At 50.0% G+C, this 19,968-nt stretch overlaps 5 protein-coding genes across 5 annotated transcripts; 1 reads left to right on the top strand and 4 right to left on the bottom strand.

Annotated features, from left to right (window-relative positions):
- Positions 1-154: 154 nt before the first annotated feature.
- Positions 155-1,760, bottom strand: TrAFT101_001372 (uncharacterized protein; the record flags this gene model as incomplete). Its single annotated transcript, XM_024899693.2, has 2 exons — positions 155-1,469; positions 1,534-1,760. 2 exons carry the CDS (start codon positions 1,758-1,760, stop codon positions 155-157), a joined length of 1,542 nt encoding a protein of 513 aa, XP_024762467.2.
- A 1,108-nt stretch (positions 1,761-2,868) lies between these two features.
- TrAFT101_001371 (uncharacterized protein) lies at positions 2,869-4,483 on the bottom strand (the record flags this gene model as incomplete). Its single annotated transcript, XM_024903547.2, has 3 exons — positions 2,869-3,467; positions 3,522-4,262; positions 4,378-4,483. 3 exons carry the CDS (start codon positions 4,481-4,483, stop codon positions 2,869-2,871), a joined length of 1,446 nt encoding a protein of 481 aa, XP_024762466.2.
- A 1,532-nt stretch (positions 4,484-6,015) lies between these two features.
- TrAFT101_001370 (uncharacterized protein) lies at positions 6,016-9,731 on the top strand. Its single transcript, XM_024899569.2, has 2 exons — positions 6,016-6,241; positions 6,314-9,731. Exons 1-2 carry the CDS (start codon positions 6,085-6,087, stop codon positions 9,580-9,582), a joined length of 3,426 nt encoding a protein of 1,141 aa, XP_024762465.2. The 5' UTR covers positions 6,016-6,084; the 3' UTR covers positions 9,583-9,731.
- A 75-nt stretch (positions 9,732-9,806) lies between these two features.
- Positions 9,807-16,558, bottom strand: TrAFT101_001369 (uncharacterized protein). The gene is made up of 3 exons (XM_024907715.2): positions 15,871-16,558; positions 10,465-15,704; positions 9,807-10,378 (listed from the first exon to the last, which is right to left on the bottom strand). Exons 1-3 carry the CDS (start codon positions 16,173-16,175, stop codon positions 10,347-10,349), a joined length of 5,577 nt encoding a protein of 1,858 aa, XP_024762464.1. The 5' UTR covers positions 16,176-16,558; the 3' UTR covers positions 9,807-10,346.
- Positions 16,559-18,698: 2,140 nt separating this feature from the next.
- On the bottom strand, positions 18,699-18,866 carry TrAFT101_001368 (uncharacterized protein; the record flags this gene model as incomplete). Its single annotated transcript, XM_066126310.1, has 1 exon — positions 18,699-18,866. The coding sequence occupies one exon, from the start codon at positions 18,864-18,866 to the stop codon at positions 18,699-18,701; it is 168 nt and encodes a 55-aa protein (XP_065982411.1).
- Between the last annotated feature and the right edge of the window lie 1,102 nt (positions 18,867-19,968).

The raw sequence follows: 19,968 nt of genomic DNA, 5'->3' as shown, positions 1-19,968 counted from the left end.
ATAATCATCTGCCGATGTGGTATAAACGCACGCCGAAATTCAAATAAATCCACGACAGAAAACGCGGGAAACAATCAGAAAAAACCAAAGGCAACCCAATAGAAAGAAGAAGAAGAAAAGGCTCTAAAAGGTGAGCATCTCAAATATGCACACATCAGCCGTCAAGGGGGCATTGATCCCACAGCCCCCCGCTCCTTATAAACTTGAGGCTATCAACAAAGCCTCTCAGCTTACACCGCCCCAGCCTATCAGAATTGCACGTCCGCAGAGGAACCACTCGATCGTTGAGGATCACTCGCACCAGCTCCTCGCTTGAGTCACCGCACTGCATCTTCTCTACATACAAGCGGCCGGCGAACGGGACTGCCCAAGCAGCTGAAAAGCCGTGAAGGCGTCGAGGTGATACTTTGTACTTGAGCGGTAGGTCCATTGTCGAGTTGAACAGTCCCAGCGCAGCAAAGACTGAAGACATCGTGTTGTCGTGGGAAAAATCTGCATACAGCGTCCTGTTCAGAGGGAACGTGTCGGGAGAAGAGTCGAGCGTCGAATTTGTTGTCGTATGGTCGTCCACAGGCGTGCCAGTGAGCCGTGCAATCAGTTCGTTGCCAAATCCGACGCCCTGGGAAGGGCCCAATGGATTGCCTCGACCATAACCGTACCATTTATCCAATGATTGGAAGTAGTCGTAGCTCGCCCACTCATCCATCGAGAAGAGCCTGCAAAAGTCGGATAGCGCAGCAGTGGTGGTTGCTACCGTGTTGAAAGGGCACAGATCCATCATGTAGATGGTCTCGGTGAGAGTCAGGTTTGCGCCCGGCAGTCTACTGTTGAGTCTCTGATTGATCGCGGGGCCAAAGATACCTAGCCAAGTTTTCTGATTCTGCTCACGAATCTCGGATACCGGACCATCTTCAAAAGCTTGACAGGCCCCATGATTTAGAGTGTTGTTGAACCCATAGACTTCGGGGAGCACAAGGATGCTCTTCATTGGGCTTGAAGCATCGCGACCCTGGGTCTTATAATACCCCTCAATAAACCGCTGGGCCGATACAATCACTCGATCAGATCCTGGCGTTCTAACAAACGGATCAAATTCAGACGCCAGGTCTTGGTAGCGCTGGTAAAAGGCGCTTCCCGAGTCAACCAGCTGCTGTTCTCCAAATGGCGTAAGATCGTCAGCGCCAAGATTGTACTCGTAGTCTTTTAGGAATTCGTATCCTTTTCCGTACTCCTTCACAGAGCTCTGGATGCGTTGGATCATGGCTTTGTAAACATCCGACTTCTTCTGGGTCGGTGCTCGCGCTCCATGCCGCGATAAGATCTGTGCAAAAGTCACATTACACCCTTGCGGAACTGAAGCGTCAATGATTGACGGGACCGAGAACACTGGCGAGTACTGGCCCCAAATGTGCGACACATCTGTCGTACAGTTTCCAACTAATTCGCAAGCTGAGCCTGAGTTGAATCGCCTTTCAATCACATCATGTTAGCGCTTCTTCGCTTCTTCTTTCTCCAACCTGCGACTTTACATACCCAAGTGAGACCGTGGTCAACAATATGGCGAAAAGGGCCATTCCACCAAGTGACATCTTGATTAATTTCTCCCGGCCCTGTGACGATGCTGCTAAAGAGGCAGAGTCGCTACTGCGCTGTCGTCGACTTGATGGCCGTCGACCCAACGGCTCTGGGATAGCACTGTATTTGTACGTGTCTCGCGACACGACGCCTCTAATGGAGGCTAATATCTTGGAGATCGACATGGCTGCGAATTGCTCTACTGCAACGCAGCGATGATATGTAATTAAAAGGGTTAATTGTGGCAATACGCCAAATCGTATCTTGACTTGGTCAAGAGGAGCCCAGCGAGGGGGCGTGTCCCAAGAAGGGGAAAGGCTCGATTCGCCAGATTCGCTCACTCAGACACGAAAAAGAGAAGGGAACGAAGAAAGAGAGGAAGCAAGAACGCAACTACAGAATAAGAAAAAGAATGGAATAAGACGGGACTCGGATAATGCTCAAAATCCGCTCATCATCGTTTCCTCGTGTCACTGAAGCTTTTCTTGCTGGCCCAGATATTGCTGGAACTCACTGAGCTCCAATAGCCAAGCTTCGGTGGCGCATACGCGTGGCTTATGTAAAGCGCCGCGGCTAATGGCTAGGTACCTTACTGTACTAGGCACGGCCTATGTTCAAATTAGTCAGGTACATGCTCCTGCTGGAGGCGCTTCGAGCATCTCTGGTGTTGTGTTCTTGAAAGAAGAGTGAACAAAAGCATCTGTTCAACTCAGGCATTCGTGAGACAGGAGCCCATGCAGCGCATCAGAGCCTAAGGCACTACCGAGCACTCTAATTTGGTGGGCGTAAGCTGCTTGTAGAATTGCACAAAGCGTCTCCAAAGTACGGGATAGCAAGTAGGCACTGCAAAATAGCAGCACTTTCAATGCTCCATAAATAGAAAGCTATCTCATAACATTCTGGCTCAATACCAAGTAATATCTCACTGTCCTCTAGTAAGTCATACTCAATTCGGTATGTACACTCAATTTAGTACTAGTATATAACAGTAGTAACAGCTCCTTTATATATAATCGTTTCTCCTAAACGCCTAAAAAAATAAGCAAGGATGTCGCTCAGCGGCATCCGTCAGTTTTCACTTCCAATGGTATCATTGATAGGCGCATTACACCCATCCCGTTCTATTATACCCCGAAAAACCCCAGTCCAGCCTATACCAAGCTTGCCCTCATTTGTTGCCCTCCAATCATTCCTCGTGGTCTATAATATGTGGCCCAGCACATGAGTAGCATGGTGGTAACATGTATATACATTAGTAACGTCGTCGCGCGCATGTATGTACGAGATCCGCTGTCATATTGCAACGCCAACATTCACCGCAGCCGACCCTCGGATGCTGCTTTTCCCAAATGTGGCGCTTCTTTCCAGTAAATTATCCTCCTCCTTCCTTGTTGGAGTGCTCCGCGGCGACCAGGCCGTCGGTACAGTTCGGTCTCCGTCATTCGTCGACCAGGTAGATATTGTATCAAATGTCTCGATGCTTCGCCTATCCGGTCTTCTGGGAGGCGTTACACACTGATAAAACCCTTCGCTTCCTTTAATAGGGCGTGGAGCGTTCGTAATAGAGTCCATGCTCTGGTTCCTGGCGCGTCCTGGTTCTTGAAACAGCCAGGTAGAAACCCGCGAAAATGACTTCTTCTTCCGCAGCGGTGGCCGTAGGACAAGAGGTAGAGGCGGTGGAGGCGGTGGGGGTGTCCGCTCTTCTTGCATCGGCATTATTTGTGACAACTGCCTGATATTGTCAAGCGTTTCCTCATACGCTTCTAGCTGGCTGATGTGGACGGATGCTGTAATGGGTCCGATGTTGGGCAGCGACACTTCTGTGTTTAGGCGCTCAGCAAATGACGGCGCTGCTGGCGGTAGAGCAGGAATTATCGGAACCTCAGCTGCATCTGCATGGGTAAGCTAGGGAAGGTTACCATGAAGGGGTCCATTTGTAAGCTTACCAGGCACCGTACGAGCCATCGAGTGAGCTGTCGATGGTCTGCTGGCAGTGTAGAGGCTTTGGCGCTCAATAATGTCGTTGATTTTTTTCTGCAGCTCCTCCACTTCATTCATGGCGCACGCCACGCGCTCTTTGATGGCCTCCATATCAGATGGCGTATAATCCCGGGCACGGGGCTGTTTGTCGGAAGCGAGGTTTAATGGTGATACCTCTGGGCTGCTTGACAATGAACCGGCAGCAATATTTTTTCGAGGAATATGAAATGACGTAGATGAATGACTTCTCTTCTGAGATGGCGAGCGTTCACCGTAGGGCCTGCCTGGAATATGAACTAAAGATGGCGGCGTCATCTCAGTAGGAAAGGAAAAATCCGGAACTATTGGAGACAACTCTTTTCCTGAGCTTGAAATGTTCAACTGGAGCGGTTCAAAGGGAGTTTCAGGCGTATCCGGTGTCACAGGACTCTCCCAGGGACGAGATGGCCGATGAGGGGGGAATGGGAATTGGAATGAGCCAGATTCAACATGTCGAAATTCGAACGGCGCTGAAATCTGTAACTGAGGCCGTGAGCCGTCTGTTTGCGCTCTGCCTTTTGTTGAGAAGCCTGTTTGATTTGGTTTAAAAGTCTTTTGCATTTTGTACTTCCAGCTTGGTCGAGGAGGCTCAGCCTCCGGTACTGCCATTGGGGGCGGGTGAGATGTTGGTTGGTCGTTGATAATGGGAAATGCACGTTGGTTATCGCCTGGGGCTTCATCAGTCAATGAAACCTTGCAAACTGCTCAGCAGCTATATTTATAATAGTAAGAGAGGCCAATCAAGAAGGCTCGGAGAAAAAAAAAAAAGGGGGGGGGACATACGAGACTGAGATCTCTCATCGATACGAAAAGCCAACGGTTCCCAACACGTGAGGCAAGAGAAGCATGACGCATATGCTTCACCAAAAACACCCGTCGAAGCTTTCATAATGGGGAGAAAAAAGCAGCGTCATGCCGACTGGGCCGGCATATAACTTTAAGTACGACAGAAAAGCGAATGAAAGACCGTCCAGCGAGTCGATGACATAAAAAAAAAAGTAGATCCGGCGCCCAAGATAGAAAGTAAAAGAGGAGGGCCGGGCGTGCTCGTAAATACTACTTCGCATCTGCAATAGCGCAGGCTCACTTGACCAGGGAGCTGGAGCCATTGTTTGCCGGTTTACAGCTACCAAGAACACCTTCACAAGCTGGATGACCCAATAAGTGGCGGCTGAGTAGCTCTGATGGTGAGCCTGCAGGCCCGGGACGGTGATAGGCTGGGCCACAAATGAGACCGGCCAGTCGGCGCGTAGAACGCTGGATTCGGATGGCTGGCGCTACCCACAAGATTGCAGGATCCACAAACGGCGTCAGACGGCCGGGCTGGCACAGCGAGTCGATGTCTTGCATCCGCCACACCTGGCAACTGATGCTATCGTGGCTCTGCTACTGAAGCCCCGAGGAGGGGTCTCGTGGGCTGCTGGCATTGGCCCACCACAACCCTGCTTGGCCGGGCACCCCTGGCGACAGAGATACAGCCCTGACAGACAACGCTGCTCTGTTTCGGCGGTGGCGGCATGGCAGCAAAGGGGAAACAGAAGAATAGGTCAAATACTGCGTGTTGTGAAAACAGAAACGTGCCCAGGCCGGTTGCGAAACTTGGTTCGGCGCCTCGGATGCAAACTTCCCCATGTTGGGATTGATATTTTGCTTCTTTGGGCCCCTTCAGCACAGTTGGCGCGCGCTCTTCGCCCTTCTAGGTCCTCATTTAATTTCTTCTTCTCGCCATCCGAGGAGATCAATGACGGTTGACTGTTACAGGAATGAATGGCTCCAGAGCTGACACATTGTTGTCTTCATTCCTAAAATGAGAGACCCTCCATATTCTCAGAGAGTGCCTATCTTTAGCATCGCGTGGTGATGATCCGGTCGGTCATGATGACATGAAAAATCCCAGGCACAGAAAATATGGTGTGGACGGCTTCAAGACTTGACTCAAGACCCGGGCGAGAAACCACCTGACACCCAATAGAAGAGATGGGTTGTATTGGTGTTAGTATGTAGTACGATTCTGCTGCGGCCAGTGGCGTAGGCAGGTCTGAGCAGCCCATGAGACAGCATGTTCGCCAACAGAAACTGAGGATACGAGCGAAGCCATCATGCATGTCTCAGTTTCTTCCACACTTTCCGGAGGAAGCGCACCTATGCTATCAGTGTAAGTGCCCTGTAAGTGCCCTGTTCTCTCTGGTTTTTTATAGCTCGCGGGTGGAGACGCTGTTGGAGTGCCAGTGCATGGGTGAGATTGTAGTGCCCGAGTGCGAAGTGCCAATGTGTGTAGCAGGGCTGTGTGTGGAGATGCGTCTGTTCTGGACGAGTATATCCGCAGTGTAGCCGATATCGTTAGAAGCATGAGATAAGCTTGCTAGGCTTGCCTATCCTGGAAGAAAGCGAGGCGGTAAATCCTGGCAGTATCCCAAAATATCTGAGACTTCTAGCAAATGGAGATACTCTGCAGTTGACGTTGGACGAATCCGCAGAGGGCCATTCAAGATGGGGAAACGAACATCCGTGGACGCTGACGGAGCTGCCGCTTTCCGGAAGCGCCAGAAAATCACACACGATGTTCCCACTGGCGAGGATGTAAACACTGGGGAGCAGCTCCAGCGCCTACTCGCCTTCGACCAAGACATGCGCCGAGCAAGACATGGTGAGCTGAAGGCCGATTCTACAAAGTACATATCAATGCTGGGCTTTCATGAAGCTAAATATCGTTGATTAGGTCTTCAATCCTTCAAAAGGCTCCTTGACAAAATTATCTCCGGCGATGGCGATCGATCTACGAACCTTGGTATTCTACGGGAGTATCTCGAACTAGTGAAGCCGCGGCACGAGGGCGACGATGCTGTTTTCCTGGGGGACATCATGGAGATGTGGTCGTTTGCTGCCCAAGTGAATGAAGGCGGCGTCATGTCCTCTGCGGCTGTTGTCTTAGCGCTTGTGCTAAATATCGTCTCCGATTCATTAGACTTGGTCAAGCATGGACTTGGTATCTGCCAGTCGCTTGTCCAAGATCGCCAACTCAAGTCAATTTCGAAAAATTTATCCTCGGACAAAACGAAAAGCTTTATTATATCTCCGACTTTGCGCCTACTTCGGGAAGCTGTGAGCCTAGACGGAGGTGCCTATGCAAGGAAGATAGTCCGTGCCAGAACGTATACTTTCGCGTCTCTGGGAAGAAACTTAGAGATTGGCGTTGCTGGCGACAGTCAAGGAGACTCTGGGAAAGCATCAGTGAGAACAAACGCTGTTCGTTTTTTCTTGAGCTGCCTCAGGTACCTACACTCCGATGGCCGAAAAGAGCTCCTCTCTCAGAAAGAATTGTTGTCGCATTTAACATTCATGATCAAGAGCGACCCTCCGGCTCTTGTCTTGGAGATCTTGGACACCTTAAAGACTCACATTCTAGCAGACAGCAAGATTTCACGAGACATCAAGTTCAAATGCTTCAACACCAAGACCCTGATGCGAATTCTTGCTCTGTATACCTATACCAATAGCTCAGAGGCAGAGAGCGAGGTTGATCGAGTAACCGAGAAAGCTCACCAGTTCCTTATGTATGTCTGTACGCAGCCGGGCGCGGGTATTTTATACCCATCTACAGGTCTCTACCCCAAGGAGACGGATGAGGAGTTCTCAGTCCAGCTTGCCAAGCAGAAAAGCTCAGCACACGGAATTGTAGGCAAGGATGATACATACCGTGATGGAGTCCCTGTTTACAATTTTGTCTTGTCTGAATTTGCTGCAAAATTGCGTCCCTGGTCCAGCATGAAGCACAGCGAGCTGCTGACAGCAATGTTTGAGGCCGCTCCGGAATTAATAGCAAACTACTTTCTCAACAACCAATCCTTCACTTTTGAACCGAAATTAACAATGACTTGGATTGGGTATGCATCATTCCTATTCGATACAATGAGGATCCCGCTCCCCCCCTCATTTGGCGACAAAACGCGCTTTTCTCGCGGTCCTCCACCTACTCAGATTCTTTTGGATAACATCTTGCCGCTTCCGCTAAATCAAAAAGTCATAATTCGCTGCCTCTCGCCAAATTCAAACTTGACGTCATTCTTTGCGACAAGAATGCTGATCGAAGCGCTGGAGAAACTTTCAGTAGCCATCAAACTGCATGAAGACGCCTTTCGAGCAACAGATGCCCAGTGGTCTGAAGCAGCCCGAAGATTGATTGATGCCTTCTGCAGGCGCATCCCAGACATGAAAGAGATTGTACGAAGTTATAAAAGCATTGCTAGTGAGAATGCATTGCACAAAACTATGGCCAGCAGGCTGCTTCTCTTGTATTATGAGATTATTCCGCAAGTTGCACTGGCTGCAAACTTTGACGTCTCGCCTTTCTTCGTTAGCGTCCTACGAAGCTTACAAGATGAAAGTTCCGATCACCAGCACGATGGATTCCGCGAGATGGAGCTGGAGAACTTGGTGTCGATTGCTGGCTACTCTCCTGGCATGAGATGGTTCTCTAGGATTGAGATTATCAGCGGCGAAGGCCCTTGTTCACCCTTCACCGCGCTTCTTAAACTACTTTCCAGCAGTGATCGAGCAGCACCACTTCATCAGCTTAAAAAGGTCCTTGCAGACGTTGCGGTGGAAAATCAGCTTGTTTCCGCGGCTACCAGATTGAAACCTTTCCTTCAAGCCCTTACGATGAGTATGGATGAGATTAGCTCGGAAGAAATGGAGAAAGTCTGGCCATTCTTGGATAACTGCCTTAGCCGCTGCGCCACTTCGCCAATCAAGTATCTCGATGTACTCCAAAACTATCTCACCGATGATAACGTCGACGTACAAGCAACGGCTGATGACCGCAGCTTCAATTTACTTACTGTTGCCATAGCAGAACAGCTTCCTTTTATCATGGAGTCCACTGACGCTCAGGGGCTCTCTGCGCTATCCAATTTCATATCCCTATACTTCAGCGCATTGTACAAGAAAAAGGGAAGCGATGCGCTTAAACGTGTCTACAGCAAAATCGAGGAGTCTTTTGCGTCACGCTCGGTGAAGCTGGCAGGTTTAGGGAAACGAAAAATACCAAAATCCATAACCAGTGGCAGCCAGGAAGATGAAAAGGATGACGAGGAAGGAGAGGATCAAAATAATGGAGAGAAGCAGACGACAATGGATGAAGGAAAGCTAGAAGAGGCGTTACATATTCCGTTTTCAAGTCCAGAGGATACAGCGGTGCTCCTCAGATGGCACGCCAAAGGTGTCGAAGATCTGGTCGAAGATGGTTTGATTGCAAACTTGATTCGCCTCCTCGCCTCAGAACACACCAATATCCGCAAAGAGGCACTTACAAATATTCTCAAGATGGCCGCTAAAATCGATGAGTCGTCATATGAAGAGAAGAAGCAATTCTGGCTGCTCCTGTCCGAGCTGGCAGAGTCGTCGCGGCCACAGGTTGATAGCGGTCCGATTCCGTCAGCATTTATAGCCTTCTCCATCCATGCTCTGGACGTCTTGAAGAACCCTCTACATCCGCTCTATCCCAAGATCAACAGCTTCTTGACTCGAAGCCCTGTCTGGTCGCCAGAGAAGCTCCCTCTAGCTCACGATATTCTTCATGGAGAACCTTCAGAGGACGACAAGTACTACACCGAAATTGCCTGGTTCTTAACCTACATCCTCGATGCTCTCAAGACTCCCTTTGACTTGAGCATCTTCCACAAGAAGCGTTGGTTCGAAAAGATTCTCGCCCTGGGAAGCAACCCATATCTCCGCGCCAACCTCCGTACCAGGATCCTCAGAATCATCTACCGGGCCACTTGCATCGACTCTGGCAGCACGACGCTAATCACTAGATTCGGACTGCTCGCCTGGCTAGACGCGCAAAGAGTAGCGTGTGGCGTTCCTGAAGATACAGAGCTTTACAAGGCGCTCATGAGTCGGGCGTGGAAGACTTGTGATCAGGCGAGAGTCAAGACGTGGAGCAAAAACGGGGTGGAAAAGCTTCTTGGAGATATGCAATTGCAGTAGCGAGGGTATATAAAGGGGTTTCCCGTTCATTTTTATCATGTAATAATAGATACCCGGATATATATGGGTCAAGGTTGATACAAGCCTTCTTGAGCGTAGATACATCATGAATACTATTACCAATTTATCACCTGCGCGCTTACCTTGGCTACATCCTAAGTATTGTATCATCACTACACAACAGACATTTCACAGCCATATAGAGTAAATGTAGAGATAAGGACCACTCGATCAATTCAAGAGTTCATCATACATGTACATACAAAGCCCCTTCTCGTTCCCTTCAAGGTCCATTGAAGAAAAGCTACAGAAATAAAAAGAAGAGGTGGAATTCCAATCCGCTCAACGCTTTTTTTAATCTTCCGCTTCGCTTCGCTAACATAATCAACGCCACTGAATGCAACGCTTGCAACACTCTTGACGCTGTATGGTAGTCGCTTGCTATTGTTTCCTTTTTATCCTTCCTTCCTTTCTTTTTTTTTCTCGATTTTTTGTTTGAATCCGTGAAGAAATATTAATAGATGTAAAGATGCGTAGATGAGTAAATATGCCAAAATGAGGAAGGCCATTATGAATAGCCTGGATCCGCAGAACATTGCCAAAATAAATCCAAAAGAGTTCGTGAGATACACCAGAAACCAAACATATAGCAAAAAACTCTATCAAATATCCAAGAAAAACAGTGGGTCCCCACTGGGGTCCGAGTAAATCGTCAAATTAAAGTGGCGTATAATGCATGGCGACTTGGCACATAAGAGAGTACCTTAAAGTTGGCCAGAAAGAAGAGCCTCGGTAGCTTTAAAAAAAAAAAAGTTGTTAGCCATCGTCATCATTCAGGCAAGGATATGAATGGTGGTTTGGGAGATTTGAGCATAAACATACCACTATTAATATAGGCTCTCTTAGCATCAAGAGGAACATCAAAACGGCGTTCCAGCTCTTGCTTCACACCCTTCTTGGTCACTGTCATCAGATCCGCAGTCTTCAGGATATCTCGGATCTCGCCCAAGATAGCATCGTCACTGGGCAGCCCGACCATATCCTCTGGAGAGAAGAACTGGGAACCGCCATATTGGCTCATTCGGTTCATCTCTGAAGGAGCCATAGACATGCGGGACATGTTGCGGGCTTCATATGGCTGCATGTGAGGGGCAGTCTGCATGAAGCCCGTTGTGGAGGCAGGCCGACTGGGATAAGCATATTCAGACATGGCACCACCGTGAGCTTTGGTGCCATAGCTGAAGCCGGAAATTTCCGAGTGCGTATCATCACGCGAAGTCTGAGTCTCCCAAAGCTCGGCTTGGTACTCTTCCCACTTCTTTTTGGGAATAGATGCAGGATCAAACTTGCCTTCATCCGAAATAACCACCTTCTTACCGTCTTCACCAGCAACGACACGCGTGTTACCCCAGGCGAAGTCATCCATGTGCCAGAAGGCATACAGGGGCAGACCAAGACTGAAAACGGGAATTGCAAGGATGTAAATAATCATCCAGCCAACCATTTCCCACTTGCGACGCAGAATGAAGATGATAGCCTGTAAACCGTAAATGGCACCCAAAAGAATAAAGGCGGTGATGGGCACCGTGCTTGGATGCTGAACAATCCGAACAATCAAGTAAACGATATAAGCTACAGTCACTGGCGCAACAATGGTACTGAGCAAATCAATAAAGACGACAAAGCGCATACTGAAACAGCAGAAACCACAAAGTTGTTGCATAGGCATAAGCTCAATCAGATTGTGCACGGTGGAATTGATCCATCGACGTCGCTGAGAAAGGAAAACAGCCCAAGAGTCAGGAGCGATGGTCCAGGCGTGAGCAGTGAAGATATACTTGGTCTTGTACTTTGAGTGGAACTTGAGCAGCAAAGTGGTCAAGAAACGATCTTCACCCAGGTGCAGCAAGTTCTTCATGTGCAGCGTATCGACTCGAATGGTAGAGTAAGCCTCAACAACTTCACGGCTGACAAAGAGTGGTTTATTCGTCTCAGCAGCACGAATACGGTACATTGAGAAACAACCAGGCAAACAAGTGACAGAGCCGAATAAACTCTCAAAGGCCTTGGCAAGGTTGTGGGAAATGTAGTACTCGTAAACCTGGATCATGGTGATGAACGACCCCTTAGCATTAGTCAGGGCCGTCTCGCCGCACACAGCAATGGTGCTCGTGTCGTTGATGAGAGCGGCAACCATACGGGTGGCGGAGTCTGGGGCGACAACGGTATCGGCATCGATTTGGAACATGAACTCGTAAAATGCTGGGTTGACGCCAATGATATTGCGAATTTGGTGATACATCTCCAGCTCCATAGGGCTCATGGGAAGGTTGTAATGGACTCTGTTCAGGAAGCGCATCAACACCATCTGAGAGTCTCTCTTGCCACGGTTGCCAGGACGCGAAACCTCGGAGGGCTTGCCGATCTTCACAATGACCAAGAATGGTACGATGTGGCCTTGCACTTCATAGAGACCGGAGTATACTTTGCCCATGTTGTGCTGTTTCAGACCTTCGCCTAGCGACTCGAAGCTTAGAGGCTCGGGGTCGACAGATTCAGACACGCCAAGAATATCGAGGACAATCCTGGGAGTTGGTCTGTCGTTGCCCTGACCGATAATCATACCATCACAAATAATAACCAGCAATTTACGTTTATCATCATATCGCATCCTAGCAGCAGAGTCAATGGCACGGCGTAGGGATTCTTCGTCTTCCGTATACGCGGGGATCTGGCACATGATGAATTTGTCGAGACCTTCAGGCAAGTTTTTGCCACCGAATTGTAAAGCTGCGAAGAATTTGAATCCAATGACAGAGGCAAGCATGATTGAAATGGCGAGAACCAGATATTCGGCAAATTGACATTTAACAGAGTTTCTGGTGTCGACATCGCCGACATAAAACAAATTGTCCAAACAACGCTTCATCCGAGCCTTACCGGTGGCGTCGAGCTTGAGAGCATTCCAGTGTTGCGTGATATCTTGACCAGGGTTGTACTGAAAAAGGGCCGTGACTGACGAGTCCATAAAATCAGTAAGAGACTGGTTTGTTGGGGGTTTCTCACCCGGCGGAGCTCGTAGGTGGCGGCCTCCAGTGAGATAAGTAGTCATGTCATAGACTTTACTGTCCAAGATTACAATGTTCTGCGATTTCTTGCCCAGTGTCGACACGTATTTAGCGGTATAACCAATGTTACCCTTCTTAAAGTTGGATTTGAGGTAATACATTTGCTCATAGAACCAGTCAGGCTGGCTAACATTGGTGAAGTAACGGAAATCATGGAACTTGGCGTTTGCGTCAGTGTTGCTAATAAGAGCAGGCGATCCGGTGAAGTTTGTCGTTTTATAATCAAGAGTCACCGCCTTATCGACCGGGCCACCAACGGCATCGCAGAGTGCACTGACTTGGACGGGGAATAGAGAAGTAATGTCCATGCCAGCGTAACTCTCAAGAGTCTGCTGCTTTATCAACGATTGGGGATAGTGAGATGGAATAAATGCGCCTAAATCAATGACAATGCCACGAATGGCAGTATACGCGCCGTTGCTATGAGCCTTCCCATTGTATGCAGAAAGTTCTGCGGCACTGTATACATGCTGAGTTGGGCAGATGAGAATGGGGAAGATGGCAGTAAAGAAGACGGCGACAAGACAAGAGAACCAAATCAACAAGTTAATGGCAAACTTTTCCCGCCAGGCGATACGTATATCTTTTCGAGGCATCCGGCCTATCAGCCTAATGAGGAAATCAGGGATGAACCAAGTGAGGGCGTATACGACGAATAGCCAACGCTTACGGCTGGGGCTATCCTTGTACTCTTCAACCTCGACCATAGATTTCTCGTTGCCTCTCTCAGCCATCTGCGCGCGAGTGTCATGATTCTTGAACATATCTCCAGTACCAAATGCTGAGGCGCCCGCCTCAGAACGGGCATCGTCAGCGAAGTATCCGCTCCGGCCTTTCTCGCCATAGCCGAGAGGCGTTTGGCCAGCAGACAAGAGCCGCTCTTTGGAGGCGCCAAAGGCATGATGGTCGCCGGGGGTGAGACCATCGCCTCCTTCGCTGTCAAATGCGGACATGGCACCACGACCTGATGCTCCGCTGGGAAAAGACAGTTGGGCAACCTCCAGCCAGCAACGCTCGCTCAAAAACACACCTGTGGCGCCAACCGAGACTTCATTGCGAGGCCATTGTCTTTCGTCAATGGCCGCTTCAGCTCGTTCGCGCTCGCTACCCACCAGGAGGGCTTCACTATTTGCCATACCCAAAAACTCGCCAAAAGGCACGAACAAGCTAAAATCAGCAGAGCGCAGCCGCTGGCTGATTTCGGCAATACCAAATGTCTGGACTTGCGTCCGTACACACTTGCTGTCGAACTGGTTGGCGATTCGTCGGTCATTGGGTTTGAGACAGAAGAAGAAGTAAGCATTGGTACCGGGGTCTGTGACAGCCTTTTGCACATTCTCAAGAGACGACAGAAACTGGCCAGATGCACCTTGTTCTGATCCTCCCTTGGGCGCTCCGCGCTTGGGTTCCCGCGAATCGCTGTCCTGTGACATCTGATCGAAGTTATCTTGCGTCTGGCGCCGGCCTGCAGCATTGAGCCTAGGACGAGCGCCCTTCCGGACCATGACACTAGGCGCTCGCATCGGTTTCGAGCTAATGGTGGCCTGTACCACAGTTGTGCGCTCCTGCGGATGGGTGACGGTTTGCAAAGCCTCCTGGCCAAAAAGCTTGGCAACAAAGTCGGATTTTGTGCCATTCATCATGTTCATGAGGTCAGCGGAGATGATCTCGCCATTTTCTTCGATCAAGCCCCTGACGGGGTACTCAACCTCACCGGCAAAATGCTTGACGGTGAAGCTTGCGGTCAAATTCTCGGTGTGGAAGTTGCTGCCCGGTAGCTTAGCGGTTGCGGAACCAACTTCGATGGCAGGGTTTTTCCCCTCGAAGCGCTTGCGGAGGCTTTCCAAAAGCTGCATGTCGGTTCTGTTGCGCCGCGTCTGGTCATCAAGAATGCTCAGAAGGCCATTCCCAGGCTTCAACAGACCCTTGACGGCATCGGTATTGTCAAAGTAGCTAGTGGCAGATACCGTGACTTCTTCAGTTTCAAACATTTCTGCTTTGCGGTCGAAGAAGTTGTGGAGGGTCATGTTGTAAATGGCCTCGGTAGCCGCATTGGTAAGAAGCTGATCAAGCGCAGAACCTGTTGCTGCCTGCTGGGCGAAACCAGGGAAATCGACGATGGAGACGGTGTTGGCGATGCTCTCTTCAGGGGCACAGAGGCGCTGGTTCATACTCTCGACGATCCAGGCAACCAAAAGTGCATAGAGAGTCCTAGCAAGCTCATTTGCGTGAGCGCGAGCACCATTGGGGTCAAGCATAACAGTAACTCGCTCCTTGTGAATCACTTTAGTCTTATACCCCAGAGTGGTCTGTAGATCAGCAGCGCTGACACCGAGGAAGGCAGCGATGATGACAAGCACCTCCTTGTTCTTGACAGCGGTAACAGCATTGCTTCCCTCGTGAGAGAAGCCACCGCTATCATCCCCAGTGACACTCGTATTATTGGTAGTCTCGAATTCTAGCTGGCCAATGTGGAGAACAGTAGCAAGAAGCTGGCAAGTCTCGGCAATGTCATTCTTAGTGAATTCCAACTTCCTCATGGCGGTCTTGAAGAGCTGAAAGCCATCAGCGTCGTTGATCCCCACCTTGAGCTGGGTGGGGTGCCCAAGAAACTTCCACCGTTTGCTGCCATTTTCATTGTCAAATCCGAGATGGGACTTTTCAGCATCGCTCGTACCAGCCACAAGATAGTACAGTGCATGGTAATTGCGCTCGCCAGTAGGAACATCAGTGATTCTGCTCCTCTCCAGTCGATGGTCCAGCAGCTTTCCACCAATAAGAGTCGGGTTTGTAGATGCAGACGTGTCATACTGTAACTCGAGGAAGAGACCGGCTCGCGATGCATTGGGAGTCGTGGCGGTTTTTGTCGTGGTAAGGCTGTCGAAAATATACACTGCGTGGGACGTTTTTGTGGATAACGGCGTGGACGATTTCTTCAGAAGTGCCGTAACGGTATGGTTTCGATTCGTAGACTTTCCAGAGCCAGATTCTCCCCTAAGTCAGCCAAGTTAGAAATGCTGAGTTTGCGCGTCGTTTAGAGTTTCCCCCCTAGTATATTTTCTCAATGAGGCGAGGAAAAAAACTTCCCTCCGCACACATCAGAGAGGGCGGGGGGCAACATGTCAAACACAAAAGAAAAAGGGGAGGCTTATGCTCTCACAGAAACACAATGGCTTGGTTTTCAGACCGGTTCCCCAGTCTTAGCCATGCACGGTCAGCTACATCTTCCGCCGCCGCCATGGCGCTCCCCTCCCTGCCGCCATCTGGTCCCTTTGTGGACGACGTGTACGTGTTCAAGGCTACAACGCCATAGGAAGACAAATTGGTCGTCGGGAGGTTGACATGGAACCGGCTTGCGAGATGGGCGGTTATCTGGGTGTCGGACTGGAGATGGGCCGGCAATGCCGGTAGAGAATGCTGCGTGTGTGCTCCTCCATTGCCGGCCGCGCTCAGAGGCAAGCTCATGGCCGAGGGACCTCAGATAAAAACCCAGTGGGCAATCACCTCCCACTAGATCGCGCCCTTGGCTCTAAAAGAGCTTCGCCAACACCAGCACCGATGACTGGCTGCGAGCGATAAATCAAAAAATAGCCCTCGGCGTATATCGCGGGGCAATTATGGTTTTTAAATGAGTTGTGGTTTAGAACAGCACGTAGTTGACGTATAAAAGAAGTGTAAGCGGCTCAACTTTTGGCCAGATAATATGAGGCAAAACCGACGACGATGAAACGAGAGAGGTGATGAAAGAGGGACGTCAAAAGAAAGTATACCGAAAAGTTTGAAACGCCAACATGGAGGTTTCTCAAGGTCACGCCTAATTGACTTCGCCAGGAGGATGTTGTATCCAAGCCATTGGCCTCAGGTAGGAAAGGGGCCTTGTTTTCTGGCAGCCGCGTGCCTGGACAAGCAGCGTGACAGGAGTCGGCATTACGGCGCAGTCCGGCGGGCGCCACGGGACTAGTAGCGCACTTCCAGCTACACCCCCCCTGGGGCCAGACTCTCTGTGGTGGACGGCGGGTCGCAGGCAAGTTCGAATTATTATTAGCATTCGTGAGCACAGCCTGCCCTGCCGATGCCCCATACCTACCGTCTGCATGCCTGTCTTGCTGTGGTCGCCGGGAATCAGTGAGAGCGTGGTCCGGTGGGTGGGCACAGCGTCGAAGGGGGTAGGGGGGAGGGTGTAGGGGGAGGGGGGAAGAGAACTGAAATATTTGCTTCATACATGCGTGAGAATCAAGAGCGCAGCACTCTAAGATTTCGATACAAGCAGCTGATGCCATGCGATATGATGTGCGCCATGATAGGTTATATGCGTAATGTTGAGAGAAACAAAGGAGAAGAGTTGAAGCAGAAAATGAAGAGGGATCTCGTTTATAAGCACCGATAACTAGCCAGGCATATATCCATAAATCCATAAATACATGAAAGATGCTACAAGAATTTCTCCTCCATGTAGATAGACGATGAACATAGACGCACGTTTAGAAAATGCAGCAGATTTACAAGCAAGGCGCACATGGTTCATAGATCAAGGGGACTTCATCCATGGTGAATACCGTCGTGTCTATGGCTGTCTTACATGGTTACAGAGCAGACGGACGAAAGAGGAACTGGCAATGCATTCTTTGGAATAGCCCAGGCATGCGGAATGACGCATCCCGTCTTTGACCAAAGCTGATCTTTCATTGATGCGAAATTACCTACAATATTAGTTCCACACTCGCCCGCCTACCGTACACGGCCTTGTATACAATCTCACATGGACAAGAATCATCACACGGATCTCACGGAGCCGCATCGAGCCGTACGGAGTATACAAAATCTAAATCCTCTAGATCGTTACATCAGCAGCATTTAAAAAAAAAAAAAAAAAAAAAAAAAAAAAAAAAAAAAAAAAAAAAAAAAAAAGTTTATGGGCTTGGGATGCATGGGATTGATCAGCTTACTCGTGCTACCGGCACACTATCAACTTGCGCGTGCCCCTTTTTCCCCCTTACCCGATGCTAGAAAAGTTCAATTCAAGCAGTAGCTCGAGCCCTAAGATAGCAGCTGCTAGCTTGAGTAGCTAAAATGGCGGCCGTAACGCCTCCAGCTACAAGCGTCCACTAATGTGTGCGTTGTTGTAAACAGCGGCTTGCAGGCACATGTAGCTGCTTAGTCTCGCTCGGTGCGTCCAACGCAGCTGGAAGTACCTGGCGGCTACTTGGCCTCTTCGAAGTGGGCCAGGCGATCCGATCCATGCCAGGGACCCTGGACGGCAAGACTACAGCCACCAGCACTAGCCGTACATACTAGGTACTAGGCAGTGGTAGCAGAGCTGCGGCCATGTACTCTGTGCTCCCCGCCCCATAAAAGGTACTTGCAAGCGGGAGTGTGCTCTCTTCGGCAGCGAGTTGCACCAAGTTGTGAACACAGCCGGCTGCACAGCATAATCTCGTCTCTCCCAGCATCGGAGATCAAATTTTCTTGTCGGGCTCCTCCACACCTCGGCGTGCGAGACTGCACGCAGCTGCTCCCTTGCTTGGCCCCGGCCTAGCCCTGCCCTCTCGCTTGCCTGTGCCGGGCTGGCAAAACTGCCCTGCTGCCGGTGAATGCGGCCAGCTCCATCACCTCCACGAACGGCTGCTTACGTGCGCGGGCGCTGGTGCGCTCACTTGGCTGGCGCAGTTGTCAGTGCCTGTAGGAGAGAATAGCACATATGGTAAGAGGCTGCCTCGTAATGCTTCGATCCATTCTTATGCCCGAAACTTTTTTCAGAACACCGCGAGGAGGGTGCTATTCCCCAAAGTTCAGTGTTCTGCTGATCCTGACAAAGCCGCCAAGGAAGCTTACCTGCTTGGTGGCCTGACGGGCACAGCCTAAGAGTAGGCCTACCAGCCCAGCGTTCTTTTTATAACTTCTTTAGCCAGATCTTGCCAGAACAAGATCCGATTGTCGTTGGAGTACGGAGAGAAATTTTCGGAACACGAGGTGCTCTGTGTCATGCATCTAAGCGTCCATGTTTGCTTGGATGGATCGTGCTGATCCCAAGTGGCCCAGTGTCGATGCCCCAGCACCAAACATGCCTGTTAGTCGAGCATGAGAGATGCTACATTGGACATCATTCTCGACTGACTGCGTAGCGCCTTCGGCCTCCTGACGCAAACACTCGCGCATTGCTTGTTTTCCTTCATTTTTTTTTTCCAACTTATTCTCTAGTCTTGGCGGGGCTATATATCCAGCACGAGCGCCTTGGACATCGTAGCACCACTTAGTCTAGCAAGTATGGGAAACGTCGTACTAGCACGGAGGAGCTTGGAGTATGGAGTATGGAGTATCACTGCAGGGATAATCGTGATCATCGCCATCAGCAAGATATAGAGGTGCCATCGTCGAAAGGTTAACATGTGCCCCCCTGCCTGCTGATGGACTATCAGAGCTGTGGATGGCACTGATGCGAAAGTGTAGGGTATCAAGCCATGGTCAGCGGGCGGTTTGATACTACTAGTAGTAAATAAGATCTTTTCTCCCCTCTGCGCGTACTTCGTGGCCGCATATAGACGTGTTTCTTGTCTCCTTGATGTCGTTCTCCCCCCTCCCATGCGTAGCTTCTTTCCTCTTAACCAATCGGTTTCTGCAGATGGCTCATTGTTGGCTGGACTGATCGAGGCTGCGCAGTCTGGTAGTGCGAGCGGTTCTTAGCACAGCCGCCCCTCTCAAGAGAGAAAAAAAAAATACGAGTATTCAGGCGGCGCCGTGGTTGGCCACAAGTGGAATCGTCCGAAGACGGGCTCGCAGGCTGCACGCAAAACACACAGTGGTCGCATTCATGCATTTGACCTCGTATTGGCCGGCAGCATATCCGCTGACTCTGGGTCTCCTCACAAGTATGATGTCCGTATCGAGCCCTGTTTCCCGCGCGGAGAAGAGACCCGGCGTGTGAAATTTCGATTTCAGGTGTGGAATATTCTGCGCTCCATACCAATAAATTGCTTCGCTTTGCCCGGAGCGGCAATGACAGGGAGCATCGTGCAATTGCGGTGCCCGGTAGGACGGTACAGTGCGGAGTATCTCTGGTAGCTTAGCGCTATTCCCAGAAGATCTGCTGTCCTGACTGCCCGATCACCCATGGATAGCTGAATGCCAGAAGTTAGCAGTATCAACAGCGTGCTGTCAATCCTTATAAGCATACTCCGTACATGCAGCCAAGCTAGTGTTGCATTGTATAATATCGTGCAATGCAAAGTACGAGATATCTCACACCAGCGCAACTCTAATA

Source organism: Trichoderma asperellum, chromosome 1 (assembly GCF_020647865.1).
Source record: "Trichoderma asperellum chromosome 1, complete sequence".
Taxonomy (NCBI): Eukaryota; Fungi; Ascomycota; class Sordariomycetes; order Hypocreales; family Hypocreaceae; genus Trichoderma; species Trichoderma asperellum.
Note: the sequence above shows the minus strand (reverse complement) of the source record. Positions and strands in the feature narration are given on the sequence as shown.

Excerpts from the sequence above, each read along its gene's own strand:
- TrAFT101_001370 (XM_024899569.2), top strand. The coding sequence starts at position 6,085 with ATGGGGAAACGAACATCCGTGGACGCTGACGGAGCTGCCGCTTTCCGG. Across the intron at positions 6,242-6,313 it reads CATGCGCCGAGCAAGACATG|GTCTTCAATCCTTCAAAAGG; the intron begins GTGAGCTGAAGG and ends ATCGTTGATTAG.
- TrAFT101_001369 (XM_024907715.2), bottom strand. The coding sequence starts at position 16,175 with ATGAGCTTGCCTCTGAGCGCGGCCGGCAATGGAGGAGCACACACGCAG. Across the intron at positions 15,705-15,870 it reads AACCAAGCCATTGTGTTTCT|GGGAGAATCTGGCTCTGGAA; the intron begins GTGAGAGCATAA and ends TGGCTGACTTAG. Across the intron at positions 10,379-10,464 it reads GAGAGCCTATATTAATAGTG|CTACCGAGGCTCTTCTTTCT; the intron begins GTATGTTTATGC and ends TTTTTTTTAAAG.